Source organism: Canis lupus, chromosome 32 (genome assembly GCF_003254725.2).
Source record: "Canis lupus dingo isolate Sandy chromosome 32, ASM325472v2, whole genome shotgun sequence".
Taxonomy (NCBI): Eukaryota; Metazoa; Chordata; class Mammalia; order Carnivora; family Canidae; genus Canis; species Canis lupus.
This window is the reverse complement of record NC_064274.1, coordinates 6,974,914-6,999,985: the sequence shown is the minus strand read 5'-3', so window position 1 is coordinate 6,999,985 and position 25,072 is coordinate 6,974,914. Positions and strand designations below refer to the sequence as shown.

The 25,072-nt window shown below is 38.0% G+C and overlaps 1 protein-coding gene across 2 annotated transcripts in view; it reads right to left on the bottom strand.

The window, feature by feature from the left end:
- Positions 1-21,902, bottom strand: part of COPS4 (COP9 signalosome subunit 4) — a 40,524-nt gene extending 18,622 nt beyond the window's left edge. The window contains exons 1-4 of one of the 2 annotated variants that reach the window (XM_025426066.3): positions 21,474-21,902; positions 4,774-4,853; positions 2,701-2,852; positions 2,030-2,133 (exon numbers count right to left, since the gene is read on the bottom strand). In XM_025426066.3, the coding sequence (XP_025281851.1) occupies positions 2,030-2,133; positions 2,701-2,852; positions 4,774-4,853; positions 21,474-21,547 (410 nt within the window). In that variant the 5' untranslated portion in view covers positions 21,548-21,902. The remainder of the gene's footprint in view (positions 1-2,029; positions 2,134-2,700; positions 2,853-4,773; positions 4,854-21,473) is intronic. The other variant, XM_025426076.3, reaches the window with a different exon arrangement.
- Between the last annotated feature and the right edge of the window lie 3,170 nt (positions 21,903-25,072).

Sequence of the window (25,072 nt, the reverse complement as noted above, 5' to 3'; positions counted from 1 at the left end):
TCTGAATCATCTCGTTTCAATCACTACAACCTTCAGATGAGTCCTTAATGCTGCCAAGTATATTATATATTCCTAGTCCTCTTACTCTTAAATAATTTTTTCCAAAAAAAAAAAAAAAAAAGAATTTTTTCCTATTCTTGTCTTCCCAACTTCAACACTCCCACCCCATTCACACTTCCAAGAATACTGAAGCAATCAGTACTTGCAGAAATTCCACCACCTTATCACTAATATCAGCACTCACATACTTGGTATTCCTGGCTGTTAGTGTAGCTCTCTGGGGCTATTCTGCCAAGCAGGGAACATCTGGCAATGTCTACAGACATTTTGATCTCCACAAATAGGGGTGATGATGCTACTGGCAACTAGTGAACAGAGGTCTAGGATACTGCTAAGCATCTTGTAATACACAGGACAACTCCCACAACAAAGAATTATTCTATCTAAAATACCAACAGTGCTGAGGTTGAGAAACTCAGCCACAGATGATCCATGCAAAGCCTATTCACTAGTTTCCTTCCCCTCCTATCTACTCCTGCCAGAATCCTTTTCTCTACCCCTCCATATAAATTTTTGTTTTCTAAAAAATAAAAAAAAATCATAAAAGAAAAAATCTGCCGCTTCTTCCCTATTTCTCTGCTCCCTTCTGTGAAACTTCTGCAGAGTTGCCCATACATACCATTTTCAGTTCTCTCCCTATTCTCTCTTAAACCATTCCAATCACATTTTTTCACTCTTATCATTTCATCAAAACAGCTTTTATCAAGTGTCTTTTTTTTTTTGTCAAGTGTCTTTATGACCTCCACATTACTAACTCCAATGGTTAACCATCACTCTCATCTTACTTGACCTATCAGCACCATAGCTAATCACTTGCTCCTTCTTGATACATTTTCCTCTTGACTTCTAGGCCACCATACTTCACATTCTTCTGTTTTTCTTCTTATCTAAATCCTTCTCACTTTCTCCTGCCCCGATCTCTTAATGTCAGTGTTCTGGGAATCAGTATTCAGTCCTCTTCTCTATCTGTATTTCCTCCCTTGGGAATCTCATCAATACAATGGTTTTAAATTCCATCTATATATCAGTGACTCCCGAATGTAGCCTGTATTTCTCTCTTAAACTACAGACTAATATATTCAACTCCCTACTAGATACTTCTACTTGGTTATCACATTTCCAAAATGGAATTCTTCATCTTCCCTCAAAACCTATCTTTTACTACTCAGTAGATGGCAACTCCATCTTTCTATTTATTCGGACCAAAACCAAGATTTATCTTGGGCTCTTTTTCTCATACTCCATATACAAGCTACCAGAAAATCCTTAGCTCTATCTTAAAAACATACCAGAATTCAACATTTCTCACAATCCCCATCTTCTCTGCAGTAGTACATAAGCCTTTTAACTTATGCTCTTACTTCTATCATTACTTGCCTACAGTTATTCTCAACCAAGTGGTCAGAATAATTTTCTAAAATATAAATCAGATAACGTGACTCTTCCATACAAAATCCTCTAATGGCTCCCCCTCATTTCACTTAGAGAAAAGCCAAAGGCCTTACAATGACTTACAAGAACCTACATAATCTGATCCCCGGTACTCTCTGATCTCAGCCCTGTCTTCCCTTGGCTCACTTCACTCCGCCCACACTGGTATCCTTGATCTTCTGAAAGCACTCCAGGCATGCTTCCATCTTAGGGCTTTTACGTTAGCCATCCTCTCTAAGAGGATCTACTGATAGTCTTCCTTCAGCTCATAGCCACTCCCTTACTTCCTTCAAGTGTCTGAGAAGATGTACCTGGACCACCCTTCCACTCCAATCATCCTATTTAATGATACAACCTGTTCCCCAACTTTTCCTTTACTTTTTTCTATAGCACGTATCACCTTCTAATTACTACAACATATATGTACTTATTAAATTATTTATGATGTTTTTTGCACTAGAATGTGAGAAAAAAATATAAGTGAACAGTGATACATAGCCTATATACATGTCCATCCAATATCTACTATTTACTATACTTTTGTCCTGTTTCCAAAGGAATTCCCACCAACACTTGGGCTGCATTTCTCCAATCTTCCTCTTTCTCATATATGGATGCAAGATGCTGTCTTATGGAAGCAACCTGGAATAAGAGGTGGATATGTTAAATTATTTCAACTGACATTAGTGACTAATTAAAATAAATGGATGCTAAGTTAATCTATTGTGATAATGCTTCCAATTAACATATTTAGCTGGCATGTAAATAGTACAAGTTTAACTAGACCACCCCAATTATTTTTTAAATGAATTTTGCATTCACAGAATATCAAAATACTGAACTGAAAAAACACATTTCTTGCAATGTGGATTATAGCAAGAATTTAGTATAAATATTAAACTTTCCTTTTATGTTAACTGCACATATAATGCTGGAGTTTTCCTATGTTTATAGCCTTATTAACAATTTTACTGATTCTTAAAAATTATCTAAAGAGTAATATTTGGTTCATAAATCAAATTGTAATATCTGAGGAAATATCAGCTAGAGTTATAACACCGTAATATTTATTTTTACATAGTAATATGCTGTTTGGCACACTGTTGTCAAAAATAAGACTGGATAATCATCTTCTCTAAAAATATGGTAATATCTCTCCAAAAAACTGCTGCTATCTCATGTTCAAAAATCACAGCTCTAGATTTTTACCTGCTCCTCAAATGAAATGACTCTAGGCTGGATCTTTTCCAAAGTGAAATGATAGATTTCTTTGGCTGTGCTATCAGGCAGGTTAGGGAGATGCGTACAGAAATCAGTCAGCAACTGTCGAGAGATCACGAGACTGACATTCTCATTTACCACTTGTCAAAAAAGAATAAGAGATAAGACATAAGTAAACATGAGTAATTTATAATTTTTCACTAAGCAATAAATTTTTATCTAAAATTAATATTAAAACAATATATATTAATGCAACTTTCAATGTATTATTCAGGGATTTCAAGACCCATATCATCTTATATTAGAGAATCAGTTTTCCTTATGCTGAATTATTTGATTACATAATGACTACACCAAAACAGTAAAAAATCCCACAATTTTTCTAAAAAACTGAAATCACTGGGGAAAAGTTTTGTTTTACATTTGAGAATTTTATATTGTATTTTTCCTTATTTTTCTATAAAGGGAAGGCACAGAAACACCTATATTTTTATTTACATACTTATATCCCACCTAGTTACAAAAAGGAGTTAAAGAAGAAACATAATTTTTATGAAATTTAAATAAAACAAATAGTGACAGTTACTGCCACTTGTACTTTTCCAATAAAAATATAACAAATGAGAACTGAGGTCAGCACTAGATGTACAGACATATTTAATGACATTATTTATAAACATTTATGAGTTTTTATTATTATCTGTGATTAAGGATGAAAGCTCTGAAGCCATGCTACTTCCACTGCATCTGATCAGATACCCTCAAACAAGAAACTTAACTTCTCTGTGCTTCTGTTTCCTCGTCTGTAAATTGTGGATAAGGCTGCTGTGAAGCTTAAATGTACTATCTATAGAACACTTTAAACAATACGCTGCACAAAGTACTCAACAAATGTTGATTATTATTATCACTATTACTATATTTTAAAAGAGGTATCATGCTTGTGACCACTGCTCAGATAAATTAAGTCTGAAATCGGCAGTTACTGGGAAAATAAATGATGATTCAAAACCTGTTCAGCTGATATAAATGATTTTCAGTAGACGGCTTTTCTTCGTGGTTCATCGGAATCAAAGTTTATAATAAAAATCACTATTCTTTTGCTACTACAATGTAATATTCTCAATAATACTATTCCTAACAGTCTTTCTGAAGTCACTATCAGTTCATCACACATTGCAGGCCCCAATTTTTTGAGGCAGTAACTTACAATAACCTGTAACAAGCTTCTAATCAGTTTATGATATAATAATCACAATTCATTCTTGGATAATACTGGATACAGCTGAGAAAATAGTTTCATTGTAAGTACCATTAGGCACTTATAATTGTTAGAAATTACTACACAAACTAGCACTTCTCATGATGATAATGTGTGTGAAAGCACACTACAGACTGTAAAGCACTCTCAAGTGTCATTAATATTAACTCAGTATCAATTCCAGCCTGAATTTTGAGTAATTTTCAAGATAACTGGATATGTCTAAAGTCAAGAAGTAGATGAGAATGTCTTGAAGAACAGGAATTTGTAGTTTCCATTCAAATGGAATGTTCTTAACATTAACAACAGTTAACACTTATGTAGCACTTATTATATGCCAGGTACTATTAAAGCACTTTACTATGTATATTAACTCATTTAACCGCATTTAACTCATTTAACATCTCTACCAGGTAGTTATCATATCCCCATTTTATAGACAAGGAAATGGAGGCACAAAGGAATAACTTACCCAAGAATACACAACTAATAAAACAACGGACCAGACTGAATCTAGACTATTCTCTTTACCATTATGCTATATTGTCTTTCATCAGTTACTATATCAATAGCTATACAAAACCTTAATTGGTAATTGGTAATGTAAGTCTGAAGACAACTTACTAAAAAAAAAAAAAATCAAGTGGTAAATAGTTTAAATTCTAAAATCAATTTCAATGTATATTTAATTTAATCTCAATGCAAATTATATTGGTAATTTGATATAAAACAAGCTTGCTCAAGCTTTGAAGTCCTAACTCAATAATACAAGGCAAACATGGAATTTTCATTCCACTTACTTGCTTCGACAAAAGCTTTCAAAGCTTCTAGTTGTTCTGCCCCAGATAACTGAATGGCTTTTTCCAGGATCTGACGATACCTAAAACAATACCAAATAAAAATAATGTTCAGAGGACACTAAGGCTAACTTTGATGTTTATTCATTTCTATTTATCCTGGTTTCTTTCACATTGATCTAATTTATTATTTTCTTTATAGTACAGCACAGATTTTTTTTTGTTATAAGTTCCTGGTCTATCACAAGAAACACTAAATCTGGGATCCCTGGGTGGCGCAGTGGTTTAGCGCCTGCCTTTGGCCCAGGGCGCGATCCTGGAGACCCGGGATCGAATCCCACATCGGGCTCCCGGTGCATGGAGCCTGCTTCTCCCTCTGCCTGTGTCTCTGCCTCTCTCTCTCTCTCTCTGTGTGACTATCATAAAAAAAAAAAAAAAAAAAAAAAAAAAAAAAAAACACTAAATCTGTAATGCTAAAGGATCACTTCTAGTTTTCTTTACAGTATACCACAATTTTTTAAAAGTTTTCAAGCCTGGGGACACCTGGCTGACTTACTCAGTAGAGCATGAGACTCGATCTAGCAGGTTATGAGCTCAAGTCCCAAACATGTTGTGGGCATAGTCTACTTAAAAAAAAAAAAAAGTTTTCAAGCCCCCCACAAGAAAGTGAATCTGTAACTCTAAGTTATTGGATCTAATGTACCATTTTTTTCTTGAAAAAGTTTTAGTTTTGAATTTAAACTAAGAAGTCAACTTTCAGGGTGCCTAGTGGTAGCTCAGTCGGTTGGGCATCTGACATCTGACTTGATTTTAGCTCAGGTCATGATCTTAGGGTTGTAGGATTGAGCCCTGGACAGCTCCATGCTCAGCGGGAGTCTGCTTGGGATTCTTTCTCTCCCTCTGCGCCTCCTCACACTTGGGCACAGGCATCTGCTCATGCTCTCTCTCTCTCTTAAATAAATGAATCTTTTAAAAAAAAAAAGTCTCTTATGCTTGCTTCTCTCTCTTTAAAAATAAATAAATAAATAATTAAGGTTTCTTTCAAATGCCTTAAAAAATAAGCTATATTTCCTTCAATTGTGTATTATACAGACACACAAGAATGTTATTTGAGGTAACCCAGAACCTTTTTCCCTTGTGGACCTAATGAAACTAGGCTTACCAACAATAGGATAGTATTGACTAGGGCAGCCCAGGTGGCTCGGCAGTTTAGCACCGCCTTCAGCCCAGGGCCTGATCCTGGAGACCTGAGATCGAGTCCCATGTTGGGCTCCCTGCATGGAGCCTGCTTCTCCCTCTGCCTGTGACTCTGCCTCTCTCTCTCTCTCTCTCTCTCTCTCTCTGTGTGTCTCTCAGGAATAAATAAATAAAATATTAAAAAAAAAAAAGGATAGTATTGACTAGGCAGTTAAATCAAGTTTTAGAGACTGAATGTTACTTAGTGTGTACAAAATAAGCTCCACCAAGCCAAAGGTACTGATAGAATACTCTTTATGCCGTCAGTGCCTATATATTCTTTATTTGCAATCACTTCTAAAAACTATTCTAATATTCACGATCACATAAGATTCAAATCAGCACTCTAAAAAGGATGGGGGAGGGCCGTTAAGGTTCAGTGGGTTAAGCATCTGCCTTCAGCTCAGGTCATGATCTCAGGATTATGGGTTTGAGCCCCAGTGGAGCTCCCTGCTCAGTCTGCTTCTCAGTCTCCCTCTGCCCCTCCCCTCCATTCATACTCTCTCTCAAGCACTCTCTCTCAAATAAATAAATAATTAAAAATTAAACAATATCACATATTAAATTACACTAAGATAAAAGTTACTGAACTGAATAAAACTGAATAATGTAAGAAATATATGACTATTAGAACTAATAAATGAATTCAGTAAAGTTGTGGGGTACAAAATCAATGTTCAAAAATCTATTGTATTTCTAACAGCCAAAATACGGAAAGAGCTCAGGTGTCCACCAACAGATGAATGGATAAAGAACATGGATATATATATATATAATCGAATATTACTCAGCCATAAAAAATAATGAAATCTTGACATTTGCAACAATGTGGATGAACTAGAGGGTATTATACCAAGTGAAATAAGTCAGAGAAAGACAAATATCATATGATTTCATTCATACATAGAATAAATAAACAAAATTGATGAACATGGAGGAAAAGAAGGAAAAACAAAATAAGATGGAAACAGAGAGGGAAATAAACCACGAGAGACTTTTTTTTTAAAGATTTTATTTACTTATTCACAAGAGACACAGAGAGAGAGAGAGAGAGAGAGAGAGAGAGAGAAGGGCAGAGACACAGGCAGAGGGAGAAGCAGGCTCCATGCAGGGAGCCCGATGTGGGACTCAATCCCGGGACTCCAGGATTACGCCCCGGGCCAAAGGCAGGCGCTAAACCGTTAAGCCACCCAGGGATCCCCAAGAGACTTTTAATTATAGGAAACAAACAGGGTTGCTGGAGGGGAAGTGAATAGGAGGATGGGGTGTGTGAAGGGCATTAAGGAGGGTACTTGATGGAATGAGACTGAGTGTTATGTGTAACTGATTAATCTCTAAATTCTACCTCTGAAACTAATAATACACTACGTGTTAATTCAACTGAACTTAAATTTTTAAAAAAATCTGTTGTGTTTCTATATACGAATAAATTATCAGGAAAACATTCTATTTACAATTACATCAAAAAGAATAAAATAACTAGGAAATAAATTTAACTAAGGTGAAGGATCTGTACACTGAAAACTATAAGACACTGATAAAAGATTGAAGACATTAATAAAAGGAAAGATATTCCACAGTCATGGACTGAAAGTATTAATATTGTTAAAATACCCATACTACCCAGAGCAATCTACAGACTCTGAAATCTCTATCAAAATTCCAATGACATTTTTCACAGAAATCAAGAATACTAAAATTTGTATGGAACCATAAAAGACCTTGAGAAAAAACAAAGTTGGAGGCATCACACTCCTTGATTTCAAATTATTACAAAGCAATAGTAATCAATTGGAGAGGGAAACAGGCATTCAGATCCAGGAGACAGATCCCCCCACCCCCAAAATCAATAAAAACCATTCAACACCTCAACATCTAATAGTGAAACTTGCAAATTCCAAAGATTAAGAGAAAATCCTTAAAGCAGCAAGAGACAAGAGATCCCTAACTTACATGGGGAGAAATATTAGATTAACAGCAGACCTCTCCACAGAGACCTGGCAGGCCAGAAAGGGCTGGCAGGATATATTCAGGGTACTACATGAGAAAAACATGCAGCCAAGAATACTTTATCCAGCAAGGCTCTCATTCAGAATAGGAGGAGAGATAAAGAGCTTCCAAGATAGGCATAAACTGAAAGAATATGTGACCACAAACCAGCTCTGCAAGAAATATTAAGGGGGACCCTGTAAAAGAAAGAGGAAGCCAAAGAAATAATCCACAAAACAGGGACTGAATAGGTATTATGATGACACTAAATTCGTATCTTTCAATAGTAACTCTGAACATGAATGGGCTAAATCATCCCATCAAAAGACACAAGGTTTCAAACTGGATAAAAAAGCAAGACCCATCTATTTGCTGTCTCCAAGAGACTCATTTTAGACCTAAGGACACCTCCAGCCCGAAAATAAAAAGTTGGAGAACTGTTTACCATTCAAATGGTCCTCAAAAGAAAGCAGGGGTAGCAGTCCTCATATCAGATAAAGTTTATCCCAAAGACTGTAGTAAGAGATGAAGAGGGACACTATATCATACTTAAAGGGTCTATCCAACAAGAGGACCTAGCAATCATGAATATTTATGCCCCTAATGTGGGAGCTACCAAGTATATAAATCAATTAATAACCAAAGTAAAGACATACTTAGATATAATACACTAGTAGTAGGAGACTTCAACACAACTACTTTCTGCAAATGAAAGATCTTCTAAGCACAACATCTCCAAAGAAACAAGAGCATTAAATGATACACTGGACCAGATGGATTTCACAGATATATACAGAACTTTGCATCCAAATGCAACTGAATACACATTCTTCTCGAGTGCATATGGAACTTTCTCCAGAATAGACCACATACTGGGTCACAAATCAGGTTTCAACCGATACCAAAAGATTGGCATTGTCCCCTGCATATTTTCAGACCATAATGCTTTGAAACTTGAACTCAATCACAAGAAGAAATTTGGAAGAAACTCAAACACGTGGAGGTTAAAGAGCATCCTGCTAAAGGATGAATGGGTCAACCAGGAAATTAGAGAAGAATTAAGAAGATTCATGGAAACTAATGAAAATGAAGATACAACTGTTCAAAATCTTTGGGATACAGCAAAAGCAGTCCTAAGAGGGAAATACATCACAATACAAGCATCCCTCAAAAAATCGGAAAAAACTCAAATACAAAAATAAAACATACACCAAGCAGAAGAGAGTTAATAAAGATTCGAGCAGAACTCCATGAAATAGATACCAGAAGAACTGTAGAACAGATAAACAAAACCAGGAATAGGTTCTTTGAAAGAATTAATAAGATAGATAGATTAGCCAGCCTTATTAAAAAGAAAAAAGACTCAAATTAATAAAATCACGAATAAAAAAGGAGAGATCACAACCAATACCAAGGAGATAGAAACGATTTTAAAAACATATTATGAGGGTGGCCCAGGTGGCTCAGCAGTTTAGCTGATCAGCCCAGGGCCTGATCCTGGAGACCTGGGATCAAGTCCCACGTTGGCCTCCCTGCATGGAGCCTGCTTCTCTCTCTGCCTGTGTCTCTGCCTCTCTCTCTCATGAATAAATAAATAAAATCTTAAAAATATATTATGAGCAGCTATACGCCAATAAATTAGGCAATCTAGAAGAAATGGACGCATTTCTGGAAAACCACAAATTACCAAAACCGGAACAGGAAGAAATAGAAAACCTGAACAGGCTGATAACCAGGGAGGAAATTGAAGCAGTCATCAAAAACCTCCCAAGACACAAAAGTCCAGGGCCAGATGGCTTCCCAGGGGAATTCGATCAAACGTTTAAAGAAGAAACAATACCTATTTTACTAAAGCTGTTCCACAAAATAGAAAGGAACGGAATATCTCCAAACTTGTTTTATGAGGCCATCATCACCTTAATTCCAAAACCAGACAAAGACCCCACCAAAAAGGAGAATTACAGACCAATATCCCTGATGAGCACAGATGCAAAAATTCTCAACAAGATACCAGACAATAGGATCCCAGAATACATTAAGAAGATTATTCACCATGACCAAGTGGGATTTATCCCTGGGATGCAAGGCTGGTTCAACACTCGTAAAGCAATCAATGGGATAGATCATATCAAGAAGAGAAAAAACAAGAACCATATGATCCTCTCAATAGATGCAGAGAAAGCATTTGACAAAATACAGCATCCATTCCTGATCAAAACTCTTCAGAGTGTAGGGATAGAGGGAACATTCCTCAGCATCTTAAAAGCCATCTACAAAAAGCCCACAGCAAATATCATTCTCAATGGGGAGACACTGAGAGCCTTTCCCCTAAGATCAGGAACACGACAGGGATGTCCACTCTCACCACTGCTATTCAACATAGTACTAGAAGTCCTAGCCTCAACAATTAGACAACAAAAAGAAATAAAAGGTATTCAAATTGGCAAAGAAGAAATCAAACTTTCCCTCTTCGCAGATGACATGATACTGTAGGTAGAAAACCCAAAAGACTCCACCCCAAGATTGCTAGAACTCATACAGCAATTCAGCAATGTGGCAGGATACAAACCCAATGCCCAGAAATCAGTGGCATTTCTATACAGTAACAATGAGACTGAAGAAAGAGAAATTAAGGAGTCAATCCCATTTACAATTGCACCCAAAAGCATAAGATACCTCGGAATAAACCTAACCAAAGAGGTAAAGGATCTATACCCTAAAAACTATAGAAAACTTCTGAAAGAAATTGAGGAAGACACAAAGAGATGGAAAAATATTCCATGCTCATGGATTGGCAGAATTAATATTGTGAAAATGTCAATGCTACCCAGGGCAATTTACACGTTTCATGCAACCCCTATCAAAATACCTTGGACTTTCTTCAGAGAATTGGAACAAATCATCTTAAGATTTGTGTGGAATCATAAAAGACCCCGAATAGCCAGGGGAATACTGAAAAAGAAAACCAGAACCGGGGGCATCACAATGCCAGATTTCAGGTTGTACTACAAAGCTGTGATCATCAAGACAGTGTGGTACTGGCACAAAAACAGACACATAGATCAATGGAACAGAATAGAGAACCCAGAAGTGGACCCTCAACTCTATGGTCAACTAATATTCGACAAAGCAGGAAAGACTATCCACTAGAAAAAAGGACAGTCTCTTCAATTAAATGGTGCTGGGAAAATTGAGACAGCCACGTGCAGAAGAATGAATCTAGACCATTCTTTTATACCATACACAAAGATAAACTCAAAATGGTTGAAAGATCTAAATGTAAGAACAAGAATCCATCAAAATCCTAGAGGAGAACACAGGCAACACCCTTTTGGAACTTGGCCACAGCAACTTCTTGAAAGATATATCCACGAAGGCAAGGGAAACAAAAGCAAAAATGAACTATTGGGACTTAATCAAGATAAAAAGCTTCTGCACGGCAAAACAAACAGTCAGCAAAGCTAAGACAACCTACAAAATGGGAGAAGATATTTGCAAATGACATATCAGATAAAGGGCTAGTATCCAACATCTATAAAGAACTTATTATACTCAACAGCAAAGAAACAAACAAACCAATCATGAAATGGGCAAAAGACATGAACAGAAATTTCACCAAAGAAGACATAGACATGGCTCCACATCACTTGCCATCAGGGAAATACAAATCAAAACCACAATGAGATACCACCTCACACCAGTGAGAATGGGGAAAATTAACAAGACAGCAAACAACAAATGTTGGAGAGGGTGTGGAGAAAGGGGAACCTCTTGCACTGTTGGTGGGAATGTGAACTGGTGCAGCCACTCTGGAAAACTGTGTGGAGGTTCCATAAAGAGTTAAAAGAGAACCACCCTATGACCCAGCAATTGCACTGCCGGGGATTTACCCCAAAGATACAGATGTAGTGAAAAACCGAGACACCTGTACCCCAATGTTCATAGCAGGAATGTCCACAATAGCCAAACTGTGGAAGGAGCCTCGGTGTCCATTGGAAGATGAATGGATAAAGAAGATGTGGTCTATATATACAATGGAATATTATTACTCAGCCATCAGAAACGACAAATACCCCATTTGCTTCACTGTGGTTGGAAATGGAGGGTATTATGCTGAGTGAAGTAAGTCAACCAGAGAAGGACAAACATTATATGGTTTCACTCATTGGGGGGAATATAAAAAATAGTGAAAGGGATTAAAGGGGAAAGGAGAGAAAATGAGCGGGAAATATGAGAGAGGGTGACAGAACATGAGAGACTCCTAACTCTGGGAAATGAACAAGGGGTAGTAGAAGCGGAGGTGGGCGGAGGGATGGGGTGACTGGGTGACAGGCACTGAGGGGGGCACTTGATGGGATGAGCACTGGGTGTTATACTATATGCTGGCAAATCGAACATACATACATACATACATACATACATAAATAAATAAATGTAAACCAGCAGGTATAAATGTTGAACCTCTCTGGTCAGGCTTGTTTGCAAAGGCCCTGGCCAATGTCAACATTAGGAGCCTCATCTGCAATGAAGGAGTTGGTGGACCCACCCCAGCAGCTGGTGCTGTATCAGCAAGAGGTCCTGCTCCCTCCACCACTGCTGTCCCAGCTGAGGAGAAGAAAGCAGAAGCACAAAAAGAAGAATCAGAAGACTCTGATGATGCCACAGCTTTGGTCTTTTTGATTAAGCCTCTTCTGTAACCTATTCGATAAAAAGCTTTTTAAAAAAAGTGAAACATGCAAGCCACAGATAGAAAAGATACTTGCAGTCCAAGTATTTGGAAAAAAAAAAAACTCTTATCTAGAATATATTTAAAACTCCTATAAATCAACAAAAGATGAACAACCCAATTAAAAATCAGACAAAATGCTTAAATAGGCACTTGACTACAGATAATATCCAAATGCCCAATAAGCATATTAAAAGGTACCCAGCCTCAATACTCATTAGGCTAATGCAAATTATAAGCACAAATACTTCCACTAGAATGAATGATATAAAAAACACTAACAAACCTGAGTCCTGATGAGGATGTAGGGGAACTAACCTCATCTATACCTGATGGGAGTGTAAAGTGATCTACACTCTGGAAAACCACTGGCAGTATTTACTAAAACTAAACATGTGTACTCTCTAACCCAAATATTCCACTCTTGGATATATATCTCTTGGATATATATATCCAAGAGAACTGAATGTCTATGTCCACAAAAAGATAAACAAAAATTTTTATAGTAGCTTTATCCATAATAGCTCTAAACTAGAAAAAGTTTTAATGCTCATCAATAAGAAAGCAAGGCTCACTAGTTAAATGGAATTCTACAAATCAATAAGGAATGGTTCATGCATGAATGCATCTCACAGATGTTATGTTGAGTGAAAAAGGACAGACACAAAAGGGTATACACTGAATGGTTCCATTTATGTGCATTTCAAAAACAAGCAAACCCAATTCATGGGGACAGAAGTAGAACAGTGGTTGTATTGGAGGCAGTTACTGGGAAGGGCATGAGGGAACCTCTGGGCATGCTGGAAATATTACCCAGCTTGACCTGGATAGTTGTTAGATATGTATGTATGTGAGAAAATGTATTGGGCTCTACTCTTAAGAATAATGTACTAAATGCAATGTACTTTAAAACATACGGTCTATATATATCCACATATATCTTTTATCTTAATAAAAAGTAAAAACAATTTAAAAAGAGAGAGATGACAAATGAAGAGGTAATACTTTGGGACGCCTGGGTGGCTGAGTGGTTGAATGTCTGCCTTCGGCTCAGGGTGTGTGTGATCTCAGGGTCCTGGGATCGAGTCCTACATCGGGCTCCTTGCAGGGAGCCTGCTTCTCTGTCTGGCTTGTGTCTCTGCCTCTCTCTCTCTCTCTCTCTCTTTCTCTGTGTGTGTCTTATGAATAAATAAATAAAATCTTAAAAAAAAAAAAAGAGATAACACTTTGATTCATAACAGAGTAAAACCCAAAGGGGTTAGATTAGCCAGAGAAGGCTCCAGGGATAAAACATCTTTTTACTGAGCACTCAATAGAAAAAATGGAAAGTAAGTGACAAGCACCAAATACTTTTTCCTTAAAAAATATTAGGGAGGTGGGCCCCTGGGTGGCTCAGTCAATTAAGCATCCGACTCTTGGTTTTAGCTCAGATCTTGATCTCATGGTTGTGAGTCCAAGGCCCAAGTTGGGCTCTACATTGGGCATGGAGCCTACTTAAAAAACAAACAAACAAACAAACAAACAAACAAAAAACTACAGAGGAAAGTAAATTTAATTATGGTGCTTGCATCTGCCCTATCTATTTATCATCATCAACAAATATTTATTGAACATCCATTTATCTATGAGCTAGTTCACTATGTTGATCCTGATTTCCTGGCATTTAAATCTAAAGGCAAATAAAACATACCCACATGAAAATGGATCACAGTCACTATTCAGAATCAGAATGAGTAAAATAGGTATGTATTAATAGATCTTTCACCTACAGTAATAATGAATTAGATGATCAGACCAACTCTACTTCAAAACAAAAACATAAAAAGCTGAAAGAAATGCAAAAAAAAAAAAATTAATAGCATAAAATCCTAACAACAAAGAGAAAATAGGAAAGAATAAGAGTACAAAGAGCTTCCACCTAAAAGCATCTGCTGACTGTGGAAAGACAACTGAGAGACAGAGTGGCACTTGGGGTGGGCTCTGCTTCAGGGCATTCTACCAATCTGCTGGAAACACTGAGGCAAGTTGCAATTTCTAGCCAACTACAGAGCTAGAAGAAAAGGAATCTGAGATCCATGCTTTGCCAAGAGAGCAATCAGTACCACTTTGGAAATTAGATTACAATTTCTATTTTAAGGATCATCTAGGTAAACCAAAAAATTCTGAAGCCTTGATCCTAGAGAGCTAGCACCCTCAGGTGTCTGGCAGAAGGAAATGAAAATCCTCCAGGGAAGGTTATATCCTAGGCCTCCAAATGTCCCTAAAAGTATGTTTTTAAATAACTTGCCCGACAAAGATTACAACCCACATGATAATATGAGCTAGGATCAACAAAAGCAACAGGTAATAGAAACAAGCAAGGACTCCAGGTACAGGAGACTATCAAGAAGACTGTACAATTGTATAATAAGTACAATTATACTTATCAGGTTAACAGAGATAAATCCAGGCTTTAAAGTTTCTGCAAGAGGGACACCTGGGTGGCTCAGTGGTTGAGCGTCTTCCTCCTGGTCTTCCTCCTGGGATCGAGTCCCACACTGGGCTCCCCGTGGGGAGCCTGTTTCTCCCTCTGCTTATGTTTCTGCCTCTTTCTCTGTGTCTTCCATGAATAAATAAATAAAATCTTTAAAAATAAATCAATCAATAAATAAAAATAAAGCTTTAGCAAGAAACTGAGAACCATAAAAAGTATCATTTGAATAAAGAACCACTGGGGCACCTGGCTGGCTCAGTTGGTAGAGCATGCAACTTTTGATCTCAGGGTCATAAGTTCAAGCCCCACGGTTGGCATGGAGCCTACTTGAAATAAAAATTTAAAAATATATATTAAAACGAGAAAAAACAGAAAAAAGAACCACTAAAAAATACTATAGCCAAGTTTACTCAATGAACTTCTTAACAGTAAGTTAAATGCATTTGAAAAACTGATAAACTAAGGAGGCAGGACAGAAAAACCTGTCCAGAATAAAGCACTGAAGTGCTAAGTACAGAAGACAGGGTAAGAGACACAGAGATCACAGTAAGAGGGCCTAACAGAGGTTTCACTGGAATCCTAGAGAAGAAAACAGAATGGAACACAGGCTACATCTGAAAATATATGGCTGAAACATCTCAGGACCATGAAAAAATCGAAAACATCCAATTAAACAAATGCAGTGAAGCACAACTAGGATAATGCAGTATTTACAAATAAAACCAAAACAAAATAAAAAAAATACAACTCTTTCACCTTCTGCATCTATGCCCCTTGCAATGTGACTCTGTAGCTCTTTACAACAAGATGTAGAGTTTCTTTTCCCACCGTTTGATCAGGGCTTGTTTTGATTAATAGAATTTGATAGAAGTGAAGTGCCTGTTCTGAACCTAGACAGACCTCGAGGTCTTTTTTTTTTTTAAGATTTTATTTATTTATTTGAGAGACAGAGAGCAAGTACATGCATGAGAGAGAGAGGGAGAAGCAGACTTCCCAGTGAGCAGGGAACCTGATGTGGAGCTCAATTCTAGGACCCTGAGATCATGACCTGAGCCTAAGGCAGACACTTAATTGACTGAGCTACCCAGGTGCCATATGAGGTCTTGTATATGTCTTTTTCTCTTGGAACCCTGCTGTGGCCACATGAATAAGGATCAGGCTAAACTAGTGGACAATGAAATATGTAGCCCAGTCACCTCCACTGCCCCCACCAAGATGCCAAAGCAGTGGCGCCTATTTGACCTGCATCTGACTACAGACACATGTAGGAGACCATGTGGAATCCATGTAGTTCTCCACTCTACATGGTGAGAACCATCCAACTGGGCCCAGCGAACCAACATAATTATAAGCAAAGCAAATGATTGTTGTTTTAATCCACTAAGTTTTAGAGTGGTTTATTTCATAGTAAAAGTCAACTGACAGAGAAATATAAAAACAAATACACATAGACACATCATAAAGAAGTTTCAGAAAATTAAACACAATAATATTTAGGACAGAGAAATAATTTCCTTACAAACCAAAACTGCAATGAGATACCACTTCACACAGATCAGAATGGTTAAAATTAACAACACAGGAAACAATACATGCTGGTGAGGATGCCAAGAAAGGGGAATTGGTGGGAATGCAAACTGGTGCAGCCACTCTGGAAAATAGTATGAAGGTTCTTCAAAAAGTTAAAACTAGAACTACCCTACAACCCAGCAACTGTACTACAAGGTATTTACCCAAAGGACACAAAAATAGTGATTCAAAGAGATACATGTACCCCAATGTTTACAGCAGCAATGTCCACAATAGCCAAAATATAAAAAAAAAACCCAGATGTCCATTGACAGATGAATGGTTAAAGAATACACACACACACACACACACACACACACAAACAAATATTATCCAGTCATCAAAAAGAATGAAATTTTACCATTTGCAACTACATGGATGAACTAGAGGGTATTATGCTAAGTGAAATGTCAGAAAAAGACAAATACTGTATAATTTCACTCATATGTGGAATTTAAGAAATAAAAGATGAACATAGAGAAAGGGAAGGAAAAATAAGGTAAAAACAGAGAGGCAGGCAAACCATAAGAGACCCTTACCTATAGAGCAGAAACTGAGGGTTGCTAGAGGGGAGGTAGGTAGAGGGACATGGTAATTGGGTAAAGAGCATTAAGGAGGGCACTTGATGGAATGAGCACTGAGTGTTATATGCAACTGATGAATCACTGAATTCTATCCTTGAAACTAATAATATATTACATGTTAACTAAATTGAATTTAAATAAAAGTTTTTTAAAAAAAGAAAAATGATAATATGCAAGAGAATCTCAGTAAGATTAACAACTGATTTCTCAGCAAATTTTAATTAAGATTAAATTTAAAACGTCAAAAGGAAAAGAAATAATTTTCTAAATAAGGTTGATCTTTAAGCATTCTAAATATTTTTTTTAAGATTTTATTTATTTATTCATGACAGACACAGAGAGAGAGAGAGAGAGAGAGAGAGTAAGAGAGAGAGGAGGCAGAGACACAGGTAGAGGGAGAAGCAGGCTCCATGCAGGAAACCAGACATGGGACTCAATCTCGGGTCTCCAGGATCACACCCCGAGCCAAAGACAGCGCTAAACTGCTGGGCCACCGGGGTTGCCCAGCATTCTAAATATTTCAATGTAATGTGAAGTGGGAAAGAGTGGAGGAAGAGAGTTATTCTAGGCTTAAAAAAAAAAATCGCTATCTGAAATGTAGTCTAGTTTGGGGAAGATAATATAAGGCCAAAACATAGATAGATGTGTTTAGTTAAGGGGTATGAGCCAAGCAGATAGGTTGTATTATGGCCTTGCCACTAGCTATGTGACCTCCAGCAAGATATTTCACCTCTGTACTTCAGTTTTCTCATACATAATGTAAGTATTACTCATTAAGGATTAAAACATATAAATAAAGATGTGCCTGGCACAGTAAACACCAGATGTCAGGGAACTTCACTCTTGAGATGGGAACCACTAAAACTGTTGTGTAGGGGAATAACAGAGAACCAGAGAATCTGAGTTACAAGGGGCCCTTGAGATTATATAGTCTTAACCTCTGGTTTGTGTGTGTCCTTCATTTTTTGACAACTCTATTCTACTCTATTATTAAAAAGTTCTAATCCAAAGTCCACCTCTGTAAGGCAGAGGAGTCCATTTTCTTTTCTGCAAAACAGCCTTTCTAATAGTCAAAGAGAGCTGAAAGGTCTCCCATTATTGTCTTTTCTCCATGCTAACAGCTTCTTGTAAAATGAAATGTTTAGACTCCAAAGACCTGATGTTCTTTTCTGGGTACCTTGTGTATCGAGAACTGGGACAGAACTGGGACGAGGGGAAAAAAGGTCCTATTTCCATAGAATTAACTCTACAAAGACCTATAATCCATAGCATCATACCCACCCTCAAAGAGATCACATTCTAATTGGAAAAGCAGACAAGTAAACAGACTATTAAAACAATTAAGTGCTATGGTAGAGGTAAATATAGTCTGCCACTGGGAACAAAAGCAACAAACCAGGTCCTTTGTGTGTGGGTAGTTATGACTATGTGTTGGTGGCTGTTCAGAAAAGGCTTTTTGGGAGAAATAACATCTCAACTGAATTTCAAAGAACTGAGTACCTTTTAGCCAAGTAATTAAGACAGATTATCATAACTACCTATTCAAATGGTCCCTCTTCAAAGTTCTCCTCTCTTCTAAAGCTCTGTATGAGATAATGAACATGATGCATAACATGTACAAAAGTAGTTTATAAAATTTGCAAAAATGCATCTCACATGGCCGAAGTCTTATGTCAACATTAGATTGTTGTGCTAACTCACAGTTATGAGAAAGCATTTCTAATTGAAGTTTGGGTGAGAAAAGCATACAGGGCTGGTAGGTTAAAAATAAGCTTTTTAGAGTAGATAAACATGGGTTCAAATATAAGCTCTGTACCTTTCTAGCTATTCATTAATTCAACTATCACTTACTAAATGACTGCTCTGTTATAAATATTCTGCTAATTGCTAGAAACACACAGTATCAATATTTTAGAGACGAATTTACTCTGCCATCCTATTCCTTAACATGATTTCTTTGTTACTCAAATCCTAAAACTACTGATACATTTCAAGAGTGTTTTCCTCATAGAGAGGTAGCTGGCAGAACTGTTTTTTTATGAAAATAAATATTTGACATATTCTTATCCAGATAGGACCAGATATGTACCTGTAGGGAAGGCCAAGAAGGTATCAGTTATCAGGCACAATCATCTCATGTAATAGACCATTACAGTAATGGCCTCCAATGAATCATGCCCCCCATCTGTCCATACCCCTTTGTAACGTAACTTGGCCACTCCTCTCATAAAAAGGCACACACCATTTTTTCCTCCCTTGAATCTGGGCTGGTCTTGTGACTTACTTTGACCTGTTTTAGAAAACTGATCTCATAAGATTTCCATGGCTAGCCTTAGAAGTGTAGCAACTTCTACTCTCACGCTTTTGGAACACTTCTATGGCTCTGTAAGGAGCTACTGAATGAGAGACCATGTGGAGAGACAGACTCAGCCAAGAGCCTGATGTATATATTGAGTCCATTTTAGCCCCACCAGCCCCAACGGAGCTCCCAGCGGAGTCTGCACCTGCATGAGTAAGCTCAGACTAGAACAGCACAACAGTCCAGTCAACCCAAAGAATCCTGAAAAATAATTATTTTACTCTACTAAGTTTTTGTTTTCTTACATAGTAATACATAACTAAAGTACCCTATAAGATTGCTTATTCAGAGCTGAGGAAGCAAATTCTTAGCTTAAGTTTCAGAATTCAAGAATACTTGAAAAACTGTATCTCTTCCAATAAATAATGTACTTCATTTTCTTCAACAAAACAAAACAAAAAGCAAAGGGGGGGAAGGAATATTAGTGGAGCATGGGGAAAAATAAATGCTCATTTTACTTTCATCCAAATCTGTAAAAATTACGTGCAGAAAGGATTAAACCATGAAGACACATTCACCTTATTTACCATCCAAAGAATAAGTCAATGTATGTATTTACTAACTGCTCTACAATAATAGTAACAAAGACAATTTTGTGGCACTAAGCGTCAGGTACTGCTCTAAGTGATATGTATGATATAAGTGTATATACACACACACATACTCATTTTGCTACACTTCTAAGTGTCCTGTCCTCAGACAAGAATAAGTCCTATGATCCCCATTTTCATGAGAAGGAAACTGCAGTACATAGTAGCTAAATTCAAGATACACAACTAGATTTCCCACTGATAAAACTAGATTACATTTGCCATCAGAGAAAAGATAGCAGACCTCACATAAAACCCAGTAAAGGTTTCAATGGCCAGGTTAGAGCAGGTGTGTCCCATTTATACAGATCAACATGATCTCAGCGGTCAGGATGTAAATATTACCATCAACTTGAAACGCATACTTTAAACAAAATGCAAGTTCAATACAAAAGAACAGTACTGTATAATCTACAAAAAGAAAACGGACAGTATCTTCCTACCTACCTACGATTAACACTATTGAATAACTGCTTGCATGACAAGCACATGTCACAAATTTTAACGTGTAGTGGATCTAAGCCTTCGACGTAAATTCCTAAACAATTCAGATTCCTGCAAATATCACTAATCCTGACTCACACTGTGAGGACGTTCCGCTTATGTGCCCCTCTTCAGAGTTGGTAGCGGAGAGAACCCAAAACATTAAATATTCACAGAAGACGGTGTCGGTGGTTCTGAACAAGACAGCGGCCATACCTCCTCAGCCCCCGTCAGCCTTGAGAAGCCATCTCCCAGAAAACTCTGCATCGAGGTCCCATAATATAAATTTCCCTCAATTAAAAAAAAAAAAGAAAAAAAAAAAAAGGCTCCAAGGAGAGACCAGAATTCGGTGTGGGATACTGGCCAGCGATGAAAAGAGGCACCAAGGAAAGCTAAGAAGGCCATGGGAGCAGTCGTCCCTCACTCAGGCTATGCTTCCAGAGTGTTAAGAAACCGGTAAGGATGCTATCAAAGATAAAACAAGTGCACAGTCACCCCAGGTCTGTTGCCCCTGAAGGCTTCCCTGCGCAAGGTCCCCACCAGCTTTCTGCTGCCCCCAATTTTTGCGTCCACAAACGACCTCAGGCCCGCCCCCTTGGTGGTCAGGCCGGCTCACATCCCAAAGCCGCCGTCAGTCCAAGAACAAGGTCTACGGCTTCCCTCCCGACCTTCCAGGCCCCTGGGAAATACTCACTTGCCCGCCAGATCTTTATGAGAGCCGCTCGAATTCATGAGCTGGGCCAAATCCTGCCGCACGGCCGCCGCCATCTTTCTTCCAGCTCAGCAGAGGCTGCTGGGCCTCGCACAGACCAAAAGAAAACGACTGTAGTCCTCCAGAGTGCAGCTAGAGGGAACCCGAGATGCCATAGAGTAGCGACTGCGTGGGCCAGAGCGCCCGGCGTGCGAGCTTGTGCGGGGTCCGTCCGCAGAGTGGAGTGACGCGAAGCTCCACTCACGGCCGAGGCCCGCCCAGGAGTCTCCCCCAGGCTCAGGCTCGCGCGCTCCCACTTAGGATTGGCGGATGAAGTCCAAGGCGTGTGTAGCTGGTGCAACTCCAGTAAGTGCCCGGTACCCAGAATTACCGCGTCGTCATTAATTAAGTTCCGTGTCTCACTCAGGCGGTGTACTGTTCCTCGTTCTTTAAGACAGCCCTTAAACAATTTTTTTTTTAAATTTCCGATTCGCCACAGACTGGTACTCTTGTAAAATACAATAAAAATGTGCATATTTCTCCCTAACTTTGTGCCCTTCGTATAGGTTGATGGTGGCGCATCCCAGTTGGTCCAGGACGGTTCCGTCTGTTGTCCTGGAGTGATTACTAATAAGACGCCCTTTTACTCCAGAAACTACCATCTGGATGATAAAATTATATGGTCACCCACCTTTATATCTAATTGTGTTCGTTACTCATGTATGCTTATAGAATTTTTTTTTCTGCAAGTATATGTAGGTTGTTAAACTTTCTTGCTTTCACATAAGACAACACGCCATATCATTATTCCCCTTGATTTTTTTTTTCTTTTTTAGGGGGAGGCTCTTACCATGTATATCCGAAGAGCTTCCTCATCATTTTTTTTTTTTTAACTGGAGAGTATGGTCATAGTTTTATCTTTATAGCTAGACATTTAAGTTATTTTTAATCAATCAACCAGTGCTGCAATAAAGAATTACCTACCAACAACAGGTAGGAGTGCCATTCTCTGCAGACTTTTGAATTTTGCCCTCATGATATGGAATAAATAGCATATTCCCTCTATTGGGAAGGGGAAAGAAAAAAGACTAGAACCAGGAAATTCTTCAAGAAAATAATGTGGAGATTTGCCTACATCAATTCTGATACCAATCTGTTAGCAAGAATTTAGTCACATGACTAGGCCTAGCAACAATGAGGCTAGAAATTTCGTTTCCAATTGGACAGCCCTTTGTCTAAGAAAAGGATGGGTCTAAAGGGACAATCAGTAATCTCTTCTACAGTCTGTTCCTCTGATTACCTAAATAGCTGTGTGTATTCTTACAGTGGAACACTCCTACCGCTAAAGAACAGAGAGCGATTCCCTATTCAGTTTCTATACCAACTCAAAAAGCAGGGTATCTGATGATGCACAACCCTGTCCATCAGATTGGGATATGTCTTTTCATGACCCAGAGTTATATACACTATAAAACAAATTATCTGCCTCATGCATTTACGTGAAATACAAAACAACTGTGGAATAGAAACAGGATAACCATAGTTACAACATGAAAAAAGTAGAATGTGAAACCCATAGCGTTTATTTCTCCATAGCAGTGGTGGAATCCAGGGCAGGAATTATGAATACCCACTACCCTAGTAGGACGTAAGTTCCTTGGTTAAATTCTGGTTCTGCTCTTTGAGAGGATCTCCACCATCCATCATATTCTGGGCCCCAGCTTTGCTCTAGGAATGCAAGTTAGCTCGATGTTGGAGAGTATTCCCTCTTTGGAGGAAGAATGCCTTTGGACTTGGATTGAGAACTTTTATAGGCTAACTTTTTCAGTGTTGTTTTTGTTTTCAATGTAATTTCATTGAATATTCAGTAAACTCTGACTGCTTCCAGAGTTTCAGGTGCTAGTGACCATGGCCACAGTTGTTTCTAGAAATAGTTGTTAAATGTGGCCTATTTCCTGGCTTCCACACTCAGACCTTTCTTAACATCTTTTTAATGATGACGGTCTTGAGGTTATCTGAAAAAAATAGGCTTAAGTGAGAAGAGAACCTATTAATTTAATTTTTACTTAAGTGTATCTTTGTTTTCTTCTGTTTTTTTTGCCCATCTGTGTTTGCCAAAAAGTCTTAATGGGCTATGAGAAATCTCTAAGTCATGTCTTCTCATCTGCTGTTTAGAGGTACATAAGCAGTTGGCTTTTTCTGCTTAGTGAAGCCCAAGAATTTCCAGATGTTCTTTTGCTTTTTACCTTGACTTTGAGCTTTATTGGTAATACATTACTGAAAGCAAAAAGAAGCAGGGTCCCTTTGGGACGCCTGGGTGGCTCAGCAGTTGAGCATCTGCCTTTGGCTCAGGGTATGATCCCAGAGTTCTGGGATCAGGTCCCACATCGGGCTCCTTGCAGGGAGCCTGCTTCTCCCTCTGCCTATGTCTCTGCCTCTCTTTCTGTGTCTCTCAAGAATAATTAAATAAAATCTTTAAATAAATAAATGAAAGAATGCCTTTCCCTGGGCCAGAAACTCCCATTTTTATATAATCGAATATGAAAGTGGTCTCTAACCCCCCCCCCACAGTTTCCCCACAAATATGCAGAGGAAATCATCCTGGGGTCCTTTTCCTGATTCATTTTCCACTCTGTGTCCCATGTGCCCGGCTCAAATATGCCTTGCTATAGAATTTTTAAAAAGAACATAGATAATTGCATATATTCTGCTGTTTCCTGAGCACCAAACCTTACTCAGCTTTATGTTGCTAGTGCTGCATGACAAAATTATTCTAGAGTCGTCTTGTGTGTTTCATAGGATAGACCCAGAATCAGCTGTTCTCTAAGAAGCCCTTATTCCTTTAGCTCCTTTTAGGACTTTATATTTACAGTTAACAATCTGAGTGCTAGGGATGTTCATTGCTACTATCTTGGTCATTTTGGAACCTTTTCATAGGACAGAACTAGGAAATACATACATATTTTAAGAATAAGGTAAGTCATACAGATTCTTTAAACTACAATTTAGGGGCAGTCCCGGTGGCCCAGCGGTTTAGCACCACCTTTGGCCCGGGATGTGATCTTGGAGACCCGGGGATTGAGTCCCACATCGGGCTCCCTGTGTGGAGCCTGCTTCTTCCTCTGCCTCTCTCTCTCTCTCCCCCTGTCATAAATAAATGAATGAATGAATGAATGAATAAATAAATAAATAAATAAATAATTCCAATTTAGGTGATCTTACTTAACCTCTTCTGTATTACATCTGTATGTCCTTAACTTCCATATCCAGAATCCTGGTTCACAAGTACATGGGAGATTATAGAAGCAGAATATTCGAAAATCATACATTTCATTCGTCCCACATTGTACACACAATAACTTCAGAATAGCAGTGCTAATACTGCCATCCCTGATAAATTGATAAAGAATTCAACATTTTCCTGCTGCTTCTCTCTCATTTTCTCTGTACTATATCTATATCGTGAGCACATACACCTATGACAAACTATACTTTCTTCCTCTTAATCCTCCTTTAGTCTTAGTTCTGTAAGTAATACGCATTTAATGCTCACCATCAGCTCTTATTTTAGACCTCTTAGTCATTTTAGTTGGCTAAAGCTA